Below are 19,207 nucleotides of genomic sequence, written 5' to 3' on the forward strand. Positions count from 1 at the left end.
AAACATAGATATAGAACCTTAGGCTTACCCATTCTGTCTGTTGGATTTGAGGCAACTGTGTTCAGGAATAGTTTCCTGATGGAAGTTTCCTATTCAGTTACTCTTTCTCCTTTTTAACTGTCTTCACCTGGGCCTTAAGTTGTAGTGATCTCCCAGTCTTCTCAAGATCACCAGATAGTTTTCTTTGATGATTTTCTTTGAAAGATGTCACAAGGAGTTTTTATAGCCAGTAGAGTTCTAAGAACAAATCAAGTTTAAAGCAATTTGGAAATTTCCAAGAAAGTGGGTTCCTAGTTGAATTGATAACTAAGTTTTATATTTGAATCTAGGCAGTCTGGTTCATTTTGCTTTGACTTGAGAAAGGGTATTTTAATATTCTCTGTGCTCTAAGCAATGCTTTATACTTGTTGTTTAAACATTTTTTGAAGTTTAATTATATGTTTTTATAATATCTATTTGTAATAACTTATTTTAAGGAAATAAATCTTTCCAGCAATAATTTATGTAGCCTTACATTTTTTTCTTGGTTCAGGCTAGATGTGATTCTGGACCTTTGTTCCCTTAAGAGTTACATTATGTTTATTTTATGGAAGATATCATTATAATTATGCTATCAAAATACAATATTTCTTTACTTTGATAGCTTCTGCTTACCTTTCTTAGAAATTAATCAAGATGTTTAATTGCTTATTTATGCACAGTTTAGTTATTATTGTATTGAATAGGGAAAACAACACTTTCTTGCTCTAATACCTTCTTGAATTATTATAATTAAAAAATTGAGAAGAGTGGTTTAATGCATTTTAAGTGAGACAGAACTTTTTATTTAATGTATTTGAAAGGAAAAAAGAGGCCTTTCCTCTCAGTTAAATTAGAGATAAGGAAAGGGGAAAGAAATTGAGATGCTCTTTTATAAACAGCCTTTTTAAATAAGTGCTACTTTTGTGTCTCTGGTCGGGAAACATACAGTGTTTTAGTAGTGTAAAATAAGGGACAGATGCCCTAAAATGTGTCATTTGCCCCTTCTTTGACACACTCCAGGTGGTCTAAATTTTGCTTAAATTCTTAGAGAGAAGAAAGCAGGTATTAGCAACATCCCTTCCTTGTTCTTGCAACAGCTTTGTCAACACACTACAACTGCCATATTTCTCTTTTTCTCTGCTCCAGCTTTTACTGAGACAACAGCTTCTTCTCACTTTCAGAAAAAAATTTAAAATAGTTTTTCTTAGTTGGAGAGGCTGGCTATTCTATATTAAATGATTTCCCCTTTAGATTTCTTTTGTTATCCTATAATAGGATCTTCCACATCTTAAATTGTACATTTTGTTTGTTTTAAAGTTTTCATTTAAGTTTTTGCTTAAAATTAGTTTTGATGACTTTATATAAATAATAAATATGTTGCTGATGAAACCGTGCACCTCAGATGGGACTTGAACCCATTGGCTGGGACTTGAACCCAGCCAGAACCCAGATTGGGACTTGAACTCACATGCTGGGACTTGCACCCAGCCAGAACCCAGACTGGGACTTGAACCCACGGGCTGGAACTCGAACCCAGACAGAATGCAGATTAGGACTTGAACCCATGGGCTGGGACTCAAACCTGGCCAGAACACAGATTGGGACTTGAATCCACGATCTTTTAATTGAGAGCACACTTGGTCTCAGGACTTATTGAACCTCAGGTTCTTGATGTCTCATTGAAGAAAGAATTCAGTGAGAGACAAAGTGATAGATAAGAAGTGGATTTATTTAGAGAGAAACACACTCCACAGACAGAGTGTGGGCCACCTCAGAAGGCGAGAGTCCCTGAAATACAGTGTGGTTAGTTTTTATGGGCTGGGTAATTTCATAGGCTAATGAGTGGGTGGATTATTCCAACTATTTCAGGGAAGGGGCAGAGATTTCCAGGAATAGGGCCACTGTCCACTTTTTGACCTTTTATGGTTGGCCTCAAAACTGTCATGGCGCTGGTGGGTGTGTCATTTAACATGCTAATGTATTAAAAAGAGCTATGATGAGGCTCAAGTTCCACTGGAAGTCGAATATTCTACCATCTTGGACCTAGCTGGTTCTAACCAGTTTTTGTCATGTCCTATGGCTATGTCATTCTTTTAAAGGTTGTGCCTTTCCCCCTTACCTCCTGTTTCACTGAGGCAATTGTATTTTTTCACACTATGTCATCTCTTTGAGGACCCTGGGAGTGGAGGTGGGGATCTCTCGAGTGTTATTATTGGGAATAGTTGTCTTCTCTGAGCAGCTGATTTGTTTTCATCTTCATCTATGCTAAGGTTTTCACTTGTTTCAGTTAACACAACTCATCCTTCTAAAAAAATTTTATGTCTTTGTTATTTACCTTATTTTATCTATCATTAGACTACTTTCCTGACCTTTTAAAGAATTCAGATTAATTTAGTTATAATTAACAAACAAAACTGTAAAATATACATCATGGTGACCCAACACATGTATATTCTTTTCCTGATTTTTAAGAAGAGGAATTATTTCTGCAGTGTCTCCAGAGGATTTAATCTTCTTCCCTTTCTTCTCTATTCTCAGTTATGGCAGAGAAAAATCATGGGCCATTCTTACATTGTGAGAGTTTTGTCCAGGGCAACAGTTTAAGAGAACAAAATAGGTTATGAAGTTGACTATGAGTGTCTCCCCTGTTGAATCTTTAAAATGTTATTCTTCAATGAATTAACTATAGCAGGCCTCCTACTTATAAAAAGGTAGTATTCTTATACTACCTTTTTGAAATTCAGAATCAAGTTTTGCATAGAAACAATATTGTAAGTAGGGATTATGAAATCAGGGTAATTCACAGAAGCCTGGCCCATAATATAAACTGTAATCAAACCAAATAGAATTATAATTAATTTAATATAGTGAAAACTTATATTCTTTTGTATATAGATAATTGTGAAAAACCTACTAGAGACTTGTACAAATTTTGGGTAGACATTTCAGATACTTTCAAGAGCCTTTGGACTGATGATACTGTCTGTCAAGTCTAATTTAATTTTTAAAATATCAAGTGAAACAGAAACTTCTTTTAAATATATTTGTTCAGATTTCTTGACAGCCATATTTGTGCATTCTATGAAAACAGTCATTGAGATGGGATCAACAGTTGGGTCCTTTTATCTTTGTATAAGTTAGTAGCACTGTTACAAGTATAGGTAAAAAAGAAAATGTTACTTTTACCAAGCATCATTTGTAATATATTACTATAAAATAATAAAATGTATGTTTAATACAATATCTGAACATGTTAATTCTAAAGTGATATATTCTCTAAATTATAGTGTAAACTAAGACTACTTATATATAACATATAATCTATAGGTGGTTTCCATCCTATGTAAAGTACTTATACATGATATAATCTAGCCCACAGCAATTATTTAATTTGTCCCATCTTGAAATACTCTATCTTTATATTAATGTTTTAGTATATTTTTCTTTCCAAGAATATAATATTTTAGCCACATTAAGCATTTAATACCTTTCCAACTAGCCTATAGGAACTTATTGATATTTTGCCCCCAAAAAAGTACGTATATATGTGTGTGTATATGTGTGTGTATATATACACACATATATACACACATATACACACATATATTTAATAATAATATTAATTATTCTTTGCAGGGGGAAGTGTAGTAAAAGGGGTAGGAAGGGAAAAAATTTTATGACAAGAACTGTGAAACCATTAAGAACATATCTGTGCAATCCTTTTCCCCCTTTCTCTCCTGTCTTCATTACTTCTGAGGGACTTAAGGGTGAGGACAGTTGGAGTGAAGAAGCTAGGGAATGTGGGGAAAGTTCAGCAAGCCAGTTGAGGAATGTGTATGTATGAATGGTAGGCAGGGAGTACAGAGGCAGCTAGATCCCTATTCATTTCTCCAGTTACTTACATTTCAGAAAATACTCCATCAAAGTTGAAAACCTGTGTCTTTATTAATAACTCATCTATTCTGTAAGCAATGAGAACTTTGGCCTAGAGAGTACTTTTTCTCAGTGGTGCAGTCCTGCCAACCCTGGCTGGCAGCAACAGGGTTGGGGTTCTTTAGAGTGCTCTGAAAGAAGTTAATATAAAGTTAGATTATTGTTTGGATGTTTGTAACTTTGATATTTTGGTTTATGAAATTAGGAGTGCTTAAATACAGAACTCAAGTGGAAATGCTAGTGACCAAAATATCAGAAGGTTATATCTGAAAATGTTCTAAATTTTAGTCAGAAATGTTCATATTCTGCATATAAGCCTTTTACTTTATTCTAAATGTATCATGCTTTTAATGCTAATAACTAAAACCAATAAGAAAAATAGCTTCTTGTATGTAATTTATGACAATATTTTGCAAGCCTAACCCATCAAATATACGTTATTTTAGCCACACGTTTTAAATCAGTGACTTTTTTACAGAGTTAAACTGTACTTCCAAATGTCTATTTTCTGATTTCCAAGGAATAATAAAAAGCATGGTTCGAGCGCATTGTAATGTTAAAGTTGATCTAGCAGTCAATTTGTTTTCATTGCAACTCTTTAATTGCTATTTGTCTAGGGGATAGTGATCCTAGAAGAATGTCGACTTCCAAAAGACATTTTGAAAAAGCAAATCCAATTTGCAGACCAAGCTGCTTCATTAAACACTACAGGGAATCCCCAGATTCCTCAGGAGAGTCAAGATCCTCTACCAGAGCAAGATTTTGAAATGTCACCAAGTAGCCCTACACTACTTCTTCGCAATATAGAAAAACAGGTAATGTGAAGTAAGTGTAAAGTGTCAGTGGCATCAAAATGACTTTCAATTGATTTAATAAACTTTTCAAATAAACGTGTGTCTCTGCTTAAGATATTGGTTATTAAAAGTTGGCCGTTTGACATTAAATACAATTAAAATATTTAGTATATATAGTCTCTATTATATTGATATAATTAAGGTTATTTAAATATAATATGTGGAACTTCCCCAGTGATGCAGTGGTTGAGACTCCACTCTCCCAATGTGGGGGGCCTGGGTTTGATCCCTGGCCAGGGAACTATATCCCACGTGCATGCCACAACTGGGGAGCCCTAATGCCACAACTGGGGAGCCCACGTGCCACAACTAAGGAGCCCGCCAGCCACAGCTAAGACCCTACAAAACCAAATAATTTAAAAAATTAAATAAATAAATATAATATGTAAAGTGTTGGTACATAGCTATAGGGTGATAACTCATTTATACTAGGGTTGAAAAATCTTGTTTTCTAACAAAATAGCTCATCATTGGACTTTTCTCATGGGGAAAGAACGGTGGTACCACTTAATAGATCTGAATGGGGTGTTTGATTAAGTTATTGATAGAAAGTTTTAGTGAAAGATAACATTAGAATATGGATTCTTTCATTAAAAAATGATCGTGGAAATAGAGTCTAATAAACTCCTAATAAATTACTTTGACTCCAAAGCTTTTCCTGGTATTTAAATCCTCTTATAGATGACTCCAGAAGTTTAATTATTCTGTCCTATATTTATCCTTTGAAATCAAAACATTTTTTGCAAGATTAATATTTAAATTTTATTTCATATTATTTATAAAATTTAAATGAAGAAGAGGTTACATATATAATAGCCAAAATATCAAATGTATAGAAATAGACAAGAAATATGAAGGTATTTTATTAAAAAAATATCAACTGCATTACATAAAATAAGAATAATTGAGTCATAACTTGTACTTGAATAGGAAAACACATCACTGCAAATCACAGTAAATTTATTAGCCCAATGTGAACTTAATAAAAAATAGCAGTAAGACTTTTTTGAAAGTTGATTGTTGATACTAATATCTACAAAATAGTAAATGTGCAAAAACTTAGATACATTTAAAATACCGAATGTAATATCAATCAAATATTTTATTTGGTAAGCAGATTAATCAAAAAACTAAGGAAATAGAAAAAAATATTAGCCATTTATTTTAATGTAGACTTTGGTGACTCTTAAACAAACCTGGCTTTCTAAGAGTTTGTTAACTTGCAACCAGATTGAATCTGCCAGAATATACTCAGTTGGGACCACAGCTGCATGATTACATTATTCCAGTGCGTAATATGTATTCTCATCCCTGCCCACATTTAATTTTTCTGTTGTTTTTTTTTTTTCTGACATACATTGTGAAATAATTTAGTACCAGATTACTACTGTCTTAATCCTGGTAAGTCAGAATGTGGAGTAACTTCTCCCACCCCATATTTGTTAAGTTTGCAATTACCTAGAGTTTTTCTTAATTTTCCAATTTCCAATGCATTGTCAAAATACTATTATGAATATTTTAAAATTCAGAAAGTTATTTTGTAATTATCTGGTGTTAAACTGGAATGCACTTTACCATATAAGTGGTGTTTTAAATCAATACTGATTATATTCCTCTTCCCTCTTTTTTTTCCCCCTCCCCTCATCCCTTAGGATCAGTACCTTTTCAGTTTGACCCTAGTTATTTCACACGAATAACGTGAGCACTTGATCAGTCAGACCTTTGACTCTTTTTACCTGTAGGTCACTACTTATCCTTAGGAAAGAGTTTTCTTGTATTTTTTCTTTCTTTTTGTTTAATATTTATTTATTTATTTATTTATTTATTTATTTGGCTTTGTTGGGTCCTAGTTGCGGCTTGCGGGGTCTTCATTGAGGCACACAGGATCTTTCGATGTGGTGCGGAGTCTCTTCCTTGCGGCGCTCGGGCTTCTCTCTAGTTGTGGCATGCAGGTTTTTTTTTTTTTTTTTTCTGTAGTTGCAGGGCATGGGCTCCAGGGTGCATGGGCTGTGTAGTTGTGGCCCGTGGGCTCCAGAGTGCATGGGCTCTGTAGCTTGTGGCAGGTGGTCTCTCTCATTGAGGTATGCGAGCTCAGTAGTTGTGGCACGTGGGCTTAGTTACCCCCCAACATGTGGGATCTTAGTTCCCCCACCAGGGATCGAACCCGCTTCCCCTGCATTGTAAGGCGGATTCTTTACCACTGGACCGCCAGGGGAGTCCCTCTTGTATTTTTTCTTTCTCCTTGGTAGCACCAGTTTGTTTGGTTAGATCTGAGTTCACATCAGAACTGGCTAGTTTGCTGGACCCAGGGCAAAATGAAATCACACAGCCCTTTGTTAAAAAGTTTTAAGTTTTAAGCCAGTGACAGCAGAGCATTAACCAAACATGGGATCTTTCTGAGTGCAGCCCCATGTTACTGCACAGGTTGCTCACCTATGAAGGTGGCCTTGGGTATCATGTTCATTTTAAGTCCCATTGCTGACAGGAGTGTCAGAGGCTTTGGGAGGGAAAAGAACCAGGAGTTGTGAGAATACGAATGGCTCTAGACATGGAGAGGAAAAGGATGCAGAAAGGGGCAGCACCAATCACTTGTAGAGGTCATTTATAAATTACCTGTGAATAGGTAATATGCTCTTGAAACATATGCTAATAATGTTTTTATAGGCCAATTAAAAATTAAGTTGTTTTCAAATACTCATTGAAGAAGACAGTCTAGGGGTGAGTAAATGGAAGAAGGAGTGGCAAGCCTGGTATTACACATATTTTTAAAAATATAATCTATTGGTATATAACTGTTTGCTTGCCATGGTGGAACTTGTGTATAGATCAGGTAATCCTTTGACTTGATTAAATTTACTGTTAGAGGAATGTTTTGTTTACCAAACTTATTTATGTTCCTCAAAAACAACTAAAGAGTTGGCAGTTAAGATATAAAAGCACTATTGGGTTGTAGACTGAAATGTGTTTTAAAAAATAACATTGATTCATAGTATTAATGCATACTTCCATTATTAGATAATATATTTTGTTCATAACTTGAAAGGTGACATTATTTTAGAACTTCAGATAATTTAAAATAAATTTCACACTGGTATATTTACATTAGAAACCTCATTATAAATAGCTAGTAAGTGTTTTGACTTTTAAAATTGATTTTTTTTTCAGAGTTCAAATTATGCCTCTCCTAATTTTACTTTCATATTCATTTCTACCATGAATTTTCTATCCCAAATATGGACTCAAGTATATGAGGTTTTATTGGGCAGGAGTGGGGTGGTTGTTAGGGTAAAGCTGGAGGTTGGTTGTGACGCTGTCACTCTGGACCAATTATTCACACATACTGATTAGCGACCTCCAATGGCTAAGAAGATTTTTAGATATTTTTGGAGGTGGAACAATGAGAAGAGTGTACTCTATAAATTTCTTTGTATGACCAAATTAATGAATACTTGATAGATGGATAAAGAATGTATTAGTGATTTTGAAAACTAACTTTAATCTAAAAAGTATAATAATTTAAAAAATAAAGTCATTAGATATGTATTACTTTTTAAGAAAATAAGTGGTGAAAACATTTCAGGGTCTTTTTCATGGAAGACTTTTTGAAGAGTTCAAATATTATATTTAGCTCTACCATATTCTTTAGTCTCATTTCTAATAGCATGTTATTTGTTTCATACAAATAAAGAGTTGCAAAATAATTATTCCATACGCCCTTGTATTTTAGAATAGAATATCTTTCAGTTAATAAAACAGTGAAATATGTCTATATATTTTTAAAATATAGTTACACTATATTAAGTAAGAAAACCAGATTTTAGAAAATTGATGCAGCATAATTTACTTAAAAGGATGTGTGTGTGCATGTTGTACATACACTCATGCTCACATATATTCAAAATAAAAAGTTTTTTCTTGGGGTATGGATATATACCAAGATATTAGCAATGGTTTTCTCTGTGAAATATGATTACAGGTTATTTTCTTTTCATTTTTGAAACCTCTTCATACTTTCCCTTTTTTTTTTTACAATGAACTACGATGGATTACATGTGTAATGAAAAATGTCGTTATTCTTTTGTAGAAGTGTACTGTTTTCCATTGATGTGGCTTATGCTTATTATAATTGTTGTATGTGACTATTTTGAGAATAATATAATATTTATTGTATATTACAAATATTACAAATATACATATAAGTTTGGGATAAGGGTCAATGAAAATTTGGGGTACCTGAAAAAACTAGTATATTCGAATTAAGAAAAATATTGAGAAGCAGTATGGTATAGGATTCAAGCCTAAGTTTGAACCCTAGCTCCATTTCTTACCAATTTTATAGTCCATGATCGAGCTGCTTAATCTGTCTTTGCTTCAGCTTCCTCATCTGTAATTGATTTTAATAATAGTAGTATCAATAGTTCTAATATTATCTACTTTGCAGGTTAGTTGTAAAGATTAGAAATATTCTATGTTTAGTGCTTAGTATAGTATCTGGCACATAGTGAGCACTTAATAAATTATAGCTATGAGTTTTTTATTATTAATTTGGCTGCCTCAAGGAAAATATTTATGTAGATTCTATCAGCTGAGCTTAAATGTTATAGAGGATAGGATGAGTAGACAAAAGAACTGAAGCAAAAAACGATATGGAAAAAAAAGAGTACTTTAAAGTGTAGGTTTATTTATAATAATGGAAAAATCAGTAATGGTGTAAATTGTCTTTGTAGAGTGAAATATTTACTAAAACATAAACATTTACTTGTTTCATGAGAAGTTAAACTTTAATAGGCACTAAAGGTCTGAGATTTAACTATATTCCTTGCTTAGCAGTAGTAAAAGATTTACTGTTTTCTTGCAGAGCGCACAGTTGACTGAGATCATCAGCAGTTTGATTGCCCCTCTCAACTTGTCCCCAACATCATCGCCCCTCTCCTCTAAATCCTGTAGCCGTAAATGTCTGGCTAATGGCACTTCCAGGAGGTAGGTGTCAGTGGGATAGTTTTGCTTCTAAATTTGGCTTTGCTTATTTTGTTTTTATTTTGTTTAGATCTTTTAAGTATTATAGCTTATTTTTTCTTCTTACTTAAGCATTATTAGAGTACAATCAATAAATCATGGATACATTTTTAGATAACATCAAACTTTTATAACTAAGGGAACTATAAACCTGAGAATGAGGGAAAAAGCTTTCCAGGAAGTTTCTAAATTTTTATAATGTTTCTAAAAATGAAAAACGGTGATACCATTTGCTACAGAAGTACTGCCATATTTAATATACCTTCCATTTTATACATTTTGTAGTCTTCAGCTCCATACTGCCCTTGAAATACATTTTAAGAGTGAAAGACCCTACATAGAGTTTGGGCATGGAAGATTGATTGGTAGATATCACCCATAAAATTCAGCTTAAGTTTTACTCATGTTGTGAATGAGTCATTTTGGTGGTTTTATTTTTGTGTTTATTTTTTTTAAATTTTGGCCATGCTGCACAGCATGTGGAATCTTAGTTCCCTGACCAGGGATCGAACCCGTGCCCCCTACAGTGGGAGCAGGGAGTCTCACCCACTGGACCGCTAGGGAAGTTCCCCTAAATGAGTCATTTTGTATCTCAGCTTTTATAAGGTAAATTTTTTACTAAATGTAATTAATATAATAATTCCTATAATCTTAGCAATTTATTATGTCATGTTAGCAAAAATAGATGTTATGAATCCTCTTTTGGGAACAGCATTTGTTTTCTTTATTTCACTTACATTTCTCTTTGAATCTTTCCTTTTAAAGATGCAGTTAGAATTAAAAAGCTACTAGAATATTATTTTGTGTGTGCATCTAATTTTTTTTTCAAATAAAATTGCAGTGAGGGCTTCTTTGCTTTAAGTACCATAAAAGGACTAAGTGTAATTTAGTATCAGAAATATTTATATTAATAATTATATGATTTATTATTAAATTTAAAAATAAAACAAGAAAGGAAGATTCATACCATGGTGAAAATTATGCAAAGTAGCTATCAGCTTCTTAATGAGACAAGTGGATATAAACTAAGTCTTAAAATAAAAATGCAGTTATTTTCTTTTTATTTCTAATTTATTATTTCAAAAGTCTAATTTTTAATACTTTTACACTTTTGTTTGTGCTGGGTCATGTTCACATTGTTCTATTATGGAAACAGTTATTCTCCTGGTTTTGCTTTATTTTTGTTAACTTTATATTCATTTCTTATAACACTGATGATTCACTTTGAAATGAAAGATTCTCATATGTTATACAGGATAACTATAATATCTTCATTTATGAGAACATTTCCTCATTAAGAAAGTCATAATTACAAGTTCAGCCATTAAACACCATCAGATTGTGATTTTGGGCTAAGTCAAATTTAGGTAATATTTTGTTTACCTAACTAGGCATTACACTATTATACATATACGTGTACGTGTATGTGTGTGTGTGTGTGTGTGTGTGTGTGTGTGTACTAATTTTCATTTTAATGTACTTACCTATATTTTTTGGTCATTTATTCACAAAGTATTTATGGCATAACTGTTTGCTGTATGCCATATAGTAAAAGTCCTAGGAATACAATGATGAAGACAAAATCTCCACTTTAAAATAACTTACAGTCTAGTAGATGAAACATGTCATTGTTTAAACTAACATATAATAATAATAGAATTGTATGCAGTTGTTTGAATATTGGTTTAAATAACTGTCATAGTTGAAAAACATACCTCATAAAGATATATAAATCCAAATGAGAGACCAGAACCAAGATGGCAGGGTAGAAGGACGTGCTCTCACTCCCTCTTGTGAGAACACCAGAATCACAACTAGCTGCTGGACAGTCATCGACAGGAAGACACTGGAACTCACCAAAAAAGGTACCCCACATCCAAGGACAAAGGAGAAGCCACAATGAGACGGTAGGAGGGGTACAATCACAGTAAAATCAAATCCCAAAACTGGTGGGTGGGTGACTCACAGACTGGAGAACACTTATACCACAGAAGTCCACCCACTGGAGTGAAGGTTCTGAGCCCCACGTCAGGCTTCCGGCAACAGGAGGAGGAATTCCTAGAGAATCAGACTTTGAAGCCTAGTGGGATTTGATTGAAGGACTTCGACAGGACTTGGGGAAACAGAGACCCCACTCTTGGAGGGCGCACACAAATTAGAGTGTGCATCGGGACCCAGAGGAAGGAGCAGTGACCCCAGGGGAGACTGAACCAGACCTACCTGCTAGTGTTGGAGGGTCTCCTGCAGAAGTGGGCGGTGGCTGTGGCTCACCGTGGGGACAAGGACACTGTCAGCAGAAGATCTGGGAAGTACTCCTTGACGTGAGTCCTCCCAGAGTCTGCCATTAGCCCTAGCAAAGAGCCCAGGTAGGCTCCAGTGTTGGGTTGCCTCAGGCCAAACAACCAAGAGGGAGGGAACCCAGCCCCACCCATCAGCACTCAAGCAGATTAAAGTTTTACTGAGCTCTGCCCACCAGAGCAACAGTCAGCTCTACCCACCACCAGTCCCTCCCATCAGGAAACCTATACAAACCTCTTAGATAGCCTCATCCACCAGAAGGCAGACAGCAGAAGCAAGATGAACTACAGTCCTGCAGCCTGTGGATCAAAAACCACAGTCACAGAAAGATAGACAAGATGAAAAGGCAGAGGGCTATGTACCAGATGAAGGAACAAGATAAAACCCCAGAAAAACAATGAAACCAGATAGATTTAATTGATATTTATAGGACATTCCATCCAAAACCAGCAGGATTACACTTTCTTCTCAAGTGAGCATGGAACATTCTCCAGGATAGATCACATCTTGGGTCACAAATCAAGCCTCAGTAAATTTAAGAAAATTGAAATCATATCAAGCATCTTTTCTGACCAAAATGCTATGAGATTAGAAATCAATTACAGGGGGAAAAAAAACGTAAAAAACACAAACACATGGAGGCTAAACGATACGTTACTAAATAACCAAAAGATCACTGAAGAAATCAAAGAGGAAATCAAAAAATACCTAGAGACAAATGACAATGAAAACACGACGATCCAAAACCTATGGGATGCAGCAAAAGCAGTTCTAAGAGGGAAGTTTGTAGCTATACAAGCCTACCTCAAGAAATAAGAAAGGGGCTTCCCTGGTGGCGCAGTGGTTGAGAGTCCGCCTGCCGATGCAGGGGACACGGGTTTGTGCCCCGGTCTGGGAAGATCCCACATGCCGCGGAGCGGCTGGGCCTGTGAGCCATGGCTGCTGAGCCTGCGCGTCCGGAGCCTGTGCTTCGCAACGGGAGAGGCCACAACAATGAGAGGCCCACATACCGCAAAAAAAAAAAAAAAAAAAAAGAAATAAGAAAAATCTCAAACAATCTAACCTTACACCTAAAGGAACTAGAGAAAGAAGGACAAACAAAACACAAAGTTAGCAGAAGGAAAGAAGTCACAAAGATCAGAGCAGAAATAAATGAAATAGAAACAAAGAAAACAATAGCAAAGATCAACAAAACTAAAAGCTGATTCTTTGAGAAGATAAACAAAATTGATAAAACATTAGCCAGACTCATCAAGAAAAAGAGGGACAGGACTGAAATCAATAAAATTAGAAATGAAAAAGGAGAAGTTACAACGGACACCACAGAAATACAAAGCATCCTAAGAGACTACTACAAACAACTCTGTGCCAATAAAATGGACAACCTGGAAGAAATGGACAAATTATTCTTAGAAAGATAAAACCTTCCAATACTGAATCAGGAAGAAATAGAAAATATGAACAGACCAATCACAAGTAATGAAATTAAAAATGTGATTAAAAATCTTCCAACAAACAGAAGTCCAGGACCAGATGGCTTCACAGGTGAATTCTGTCAAACATTTAGAGAAGAGCTAAGACCCATCCTTCTCAAACTCTTCCAAAATATTGTAGAGGAAGTAAAACTCCCAAACTCATTCTATGAGGCCACCATCACCCTGATATCAAAACCAGACAAAGATACAACAAAGAAAGAAAATTACACACCAATATCACTGATGAATGTAGATGCAAAAATCCTCAACAAAATACTAGCAAACAGAATCCAACAACATATTAAAAGGATCATATACCATGATCAAGTGGGTTTTATCCCAGGGATGCAAGGATTCTTCAATATATGCAAATCAATCAATGTGATACATCATATTAACAAATTGAAGAATAAAAAGCATATGATCATCTCAATAGATGCAGGAAAAGCTTTGACAAAATTCAACACCCACTTATGATAAAAACTCTCTAGAAAGTGGGCATAGAAGGAACCTACCTCAACAGAATAAAGGCCATATATGACAAACCCACAGCAAACATCATTCTCAATGGTGAAAAACTGAAAGCATTTCCTCTAAGATCACGAACAAGACAAGGATGTCCACTCTCACCACTATTATTCAGCATAGTTTTGGAAGTCCTAGCCACAGCAATCAGAGAAGAAAAAGAAATAAAAGGATACAAATTGGAAAAGAAGAAGTAAAACTGTCACTGTTTGCAGATGACATGATACTATACATAGAGAATCCTAAAAGTGCCACCAGAAAACTACTAGAGCTAATCAATGAATTTGGTAAAGTTGCAGGATACAAAATTAATGCACAGAAATCTCTTGCATTCCTTCACACTAATGAAGAAAAATCTTAAAGATAAATTAAGGAAACACTCCCATTTACTACTGCAGCAAAAAGAATAAAATACCTCGGAATAAACCTACCTAGAGAGACAAAAGACCTGTATGCAGAAAGCTATAAGACACTAATGAAAGAAATTAAAGATGATACCAACAGATGGAGAGATATACCACATTCTTGGATTGGAAGAATCAATATTGTGAAAATGACTATACTACCCAAGGCAATCTACAGATTCAATGCAATCCCTGTCAAATTACCAATGACATTTTTTACGGAACTAGAACAAAAAATCTTAAAATTTGTATGGAGACACAAAAGACCCCGAGTAGTCAAAGCAATCTTGAGGGAAATAAATGCAGCTGGAGGAATCAGACTCCCTGACTTTAGAGTATACTACAAAGCTACAGTAATCAAGACAGTATGGTACTGTCACAGAAGCAGAAACACAGATAAATGGAACAAGATAGAAAGCCCAGAGATAAACCCATGCACCTATGGTCAACTAATCTATGACAAAGGAGGCAAGGATATATAATGGGCAAAAGATGGTCTCTTCAATAAGTGGTGCTGGGAAAACTAGACAGCTACATGTAAAAGAATGAAATTGTAACACTCCCTAACACCATACACAATAATAAACAAAATGGATTCAAGACCTAAATGTAAGACCGAACACTATAAAACTCTTAGAGGAAAACGTAGGAAGAACACTTTTTGACATAAATCACATTAAGATCTTCTTTGATCCACCTCCTAGAGTAATGGAAATAAAAACAAAAATAAACAAATTGGACCTAATGAAACTTCAAAGCTTTTGCACAGCAAAGGAAACCATACACAAGACCAAAAGACAACCCTCAGGATGGGAGGAAATAGTTGCAAACAAATCAACAGACAAAGGATTAATCTCCAAAATATATAAAGAGCTCATGCAGCTCAATATTAAAGAAACAACCAAATCCAAAAATGGGCAGAAGACCTAAATAGACATTTCTCCAAGGAAGACATACAGATGGGCAAGAAATACATGAAAAGCTGCTCAACATCACTAATTATTAGAGCAATGCAAATCAAAACTTCAATGAGGTATCACCTCACACCAGTTAGAATGGGTATCATCAGAAAATCTACAAACAACAAATGCTGGAGAGGATGTGGAAAAAAGGGAACCCTCTTGCACTGTTGGTGGGAATGTAAATTGATACAGCCACTATGGAGAACAGTATGGAGGTACTTTAAAAAACCAAAAATAGAATTACCATATGATCCAGCAATCCCACTACTGGGCATATACCCAGAGAAAACTATAATTCAAAAAGACACATGCACCCCAATGTTCACTGCAGCACTATTTACAATAGCCAAGTCATGGAAACAACCTAAATGCCCATCAGATGAATGGATAAAGACAGATGAATGGGTAAAGAAGATGTGGTACATATATACAATGGAATATTACTCAGCCATAAAAGGGAATGAAATTGGGTCATTTGTTGAGACGTGGATGGATCTAGAGTCTGTTATACAGAGTGAAGTAAGTCAGAAAGAGATAAACAGATATCATATATTAACACATGTATGTGGCACCTAGAGAAATGGTATAGATGAACTGGTTTTCAGGGCAGAAGTTGAGACACAGATGTAGAAAACAAACGTGTGGACACCAAGAGGGGAAAGCCATGGGGGGAGGGGTGTTGGTGGTGTGATGAATTGGGCAATTAGAATTGACATATATACACTGATGTGTTTAAAATTGATGAGTAGTAAGAACCTGCTGTATAAGAATAAATTAAATTAAAAAAATTTTTTTTAATTCCAAATGAAAGAAATGTACCATTCGCTGTATTTACTAAATCATGATACTTTTTCAGTCCTATCTACTAATAGTCAAAGGTTCTTGTTGAAATCAGCTAGTAACTGCCTTCTTTCCTGGTGTTAAGTTGTCGTTCGTACAAACTAATTTGGAAGTTTATAACAGGTTCAAAACCTACTAAAATTCTTTGATAGATTTAAGAGCAGATAAAAATTCATCCTCCAGTTTTCTGAAGTGTGCTGACATATGTGTTTTAATTAATTTTATTCATTTCACTAATGTATTTATTTTTGACAACAGCCAACATTTTTTCCAAATCCTTTGTACATAACATGAATTTTTTTCAAAAAGCACTTATTTTCACATTTGCTATCAAAATATAATATTTCCCTTGAAGGAAAGATTGTATTTATTTTCTAATATTTGCTAGAAAATGTAATACAGCTACCTTTCATCAACTCGGAGAGGTGAGATAATGTAGAATGTTAGAGTTTTTTAAATGTATAATTGATCTTTAAGTTTAATAAGTCTTAGTACCAGATAATAAGCAAACTGTTATGTGTAACAAAAGATTTGGGGGATATTCCAGGTCTCATTAAAATTTTTGTAAAAAATTCTATTTATGATAATATATACCATAATATACAAATATATTTAACCAGGAACCTAGAAACTGGAATATATTACAGATAAGAGAGTAACAACACTGAAGGAAAAGTAGAAAATTTTGACGATATGTGGTCGTTGTGTCCTATGTCAAAGAGAGGTACTAAAAAATATCTCTTGGTTTTGTCAATTATAAATTGAGACCTTAGCAAGAATGTGTAGTTGCATGACAGAGAGAGAAATGAGAGTGGGTTAAGGGAATGGGAGATGAAATAGAGAGGAGTCAAGATTATATTTTTAAGGCTGCTGACTGTAAAGGCTGTAATAAAATGTATGTACAACGTCAAGGAAGGTATTTTTTGTTTTTAAGATGGAAGAAATGTAAGCATCTTTATTAAAATAAAGAGAAGGGAAAGAGCTAGAGATGGGAAATGTAGAGATACATACCACAAAATTATGGAGGGACCTTATGACAGGAGAAATCTATTTGTTCCTTGAAAGTGGAGTGAAAGATATTAAAATAGATGTAGATGCAGTTGTTTATAAAGTGACTATAGCTAAATTAAAAGTAGGAAAGGGGACTGAAGGAGTTTGGTAAAGGTTCGGATAGACATTCACAAGTAAAACACAGCCCCTTCCCTGTGTTTTCCTCTATTGCCTTCCTTATTCAGTAGCAGAGAAGCCTACCCCTGAAGAAGGATGGTATGTGATTTCTAAAGGGTTTTTTTTTTTAGTATCTTAACTATATTGTGAAAAGTATGTGATATTTGTAAAACTATTAAAGTATTATTTAATTGAATTTTTAATAAAATAAATGCATAGTAGTGAAATTCTATAAATTTAACAGATTATTTTACATTACTCATATTTAAGAATGTTACCATAGATTTTGAAAATTAATAGGATATATAATTTCACATTATAGTAATATATGAAAAAGTTTTGATTTAGGGATATCTGTATTGAAGCAGTGTGAAATTTATTTATTTATGAACCTTTTGACTCTGGAAGTAAAATGGCAAATGAGGCCTAGTTTTATTTCTTGTATCTTTCTGTTTTTCCAATATTATTTTTTTTTCTTTACATATAGTTTTATATGAACGAAACATCTTTCAAACTTAAAGCTTTTCAGGAGTAAGGGCTTAGTCTAATTAATGTTATTCAAGCTTGACACTTAACCACAAAGCACTTTCTGAAGATATCCTTTTAAGCATATAAATAGTATTCATTTTATGTATTTAAGTAAATGTGAAGGTAAGAAAATTCATCATTTGAGTGAGAATTTTTAAAATTCTGGTAAAATGTACATACCATAAAATTTACCATTTTAACCATTTTTAAGTTTAGTGGCATTAAGTAATTCACATTTTTGTCAATAGTTGCCATCATCCATCTCCAGAACTTTTTTCATCTTCCTGAATTGAAACTCTATATCCATTACATAATACCTCCACATTCTTCCTTCTTCACAGTTCTTAGCAACCACCATTCTACTTTATATCTCTATGAATTCGACTACTCTAGGTACCTCATATAAGTGAAATCATACAGTATTTATACTTTTGTGACTGTCTTATTTCACTTAGCATAAAGTTGTCAAGGTTCATCCATATTGTAGCTTGTGTCAACATTCCCTTTTTAAAGGAATAAAATTCTGTTTTATGTATAGACCTTTTTTTTAAACTTTAAATCAGTTGATTGACATAGTAACACAACACACTTGCCTCCCTGACCCCCCCATCCCCTTCACCCAATCTAGATCTCTCCCACTTCCTTCTCCCTTAGAACAAGCTGTTCAGTGAAAACAGAAACGGGCAGACCACTTCTGCATCCCCAGTCCCATGCCTAAGCCCTGTGAAGCAGGTCTCAGGCACTACTCAGAACCTGTTAGGGAGGGAGGGGGAAAGTTAGCACTAGACTCAGCTAGGCAGAGGTATCCAATTCCTAAGAACAGATTCCCCCACAGCACCCAGGCCCTGAGTTGCTATTTTATTGGGACCAATTTTGTTTATCCATTGATCCTTGTATGAACATTTGGGTTGCTTCCTCCACCTTTTGGCTAGTGTGAATAATGCTTCTATGAACATGGGTATACAAATATTTGTTTGAGTTCCAACTTTTTATTTTTTGGATATGTACCCAGAAGGGGAATTGGGGGATTGAATAAGAGTTTTTTTAATTGTTTACTTAGAAAATGAGAAATTATTGAATGTCGTTAATGATATTTCTAAACCAAAAGCTAAAAAAAAAGCAAGAACCCAGAAAAGTAAACAAGGCACAGCAATCTACTTTGTCTGAGGCCAAATTCTGTCAAA

The 19,207-nt window shown here is 34.4% G+C and overlaps 1 protein-coding gene across 1 annotated transcript in view; it reads left to right on the plus strand.

Moving 5' to 3' along the window:
* Positions 1–19,207, plus strand: part of KANSL1L (KAT8 regulatory NSL complex subunit 1 like) — a gene marked incomplete at both ends in the record, with an annotated part of 162,329 nt that overhangs the window by 49,431 nt on the left and 93,691 nt on the right. The window contains 2 exon segments of the mRNA XM_079710263.1: positions 4,572–4,769; positions 9,667–9,788. Coding sequence (XP_079566389.1) covers positions 4,572–4,769; positions 9,667–9,788 — 320 coding nt within the window.

Source organism: Hyperoodon ampullatus, assembly GCF_949752795.1.
Source record: "Hyperoodon ampullatus genome assembly, chromosome: 8".
Lineage (NCBI taxonomy): Eukaryota > Metazoa > Chordata > Mammalia > Artiodactyla > Ziphiidae > Hyperoodon > Hyperoodon ampullatus.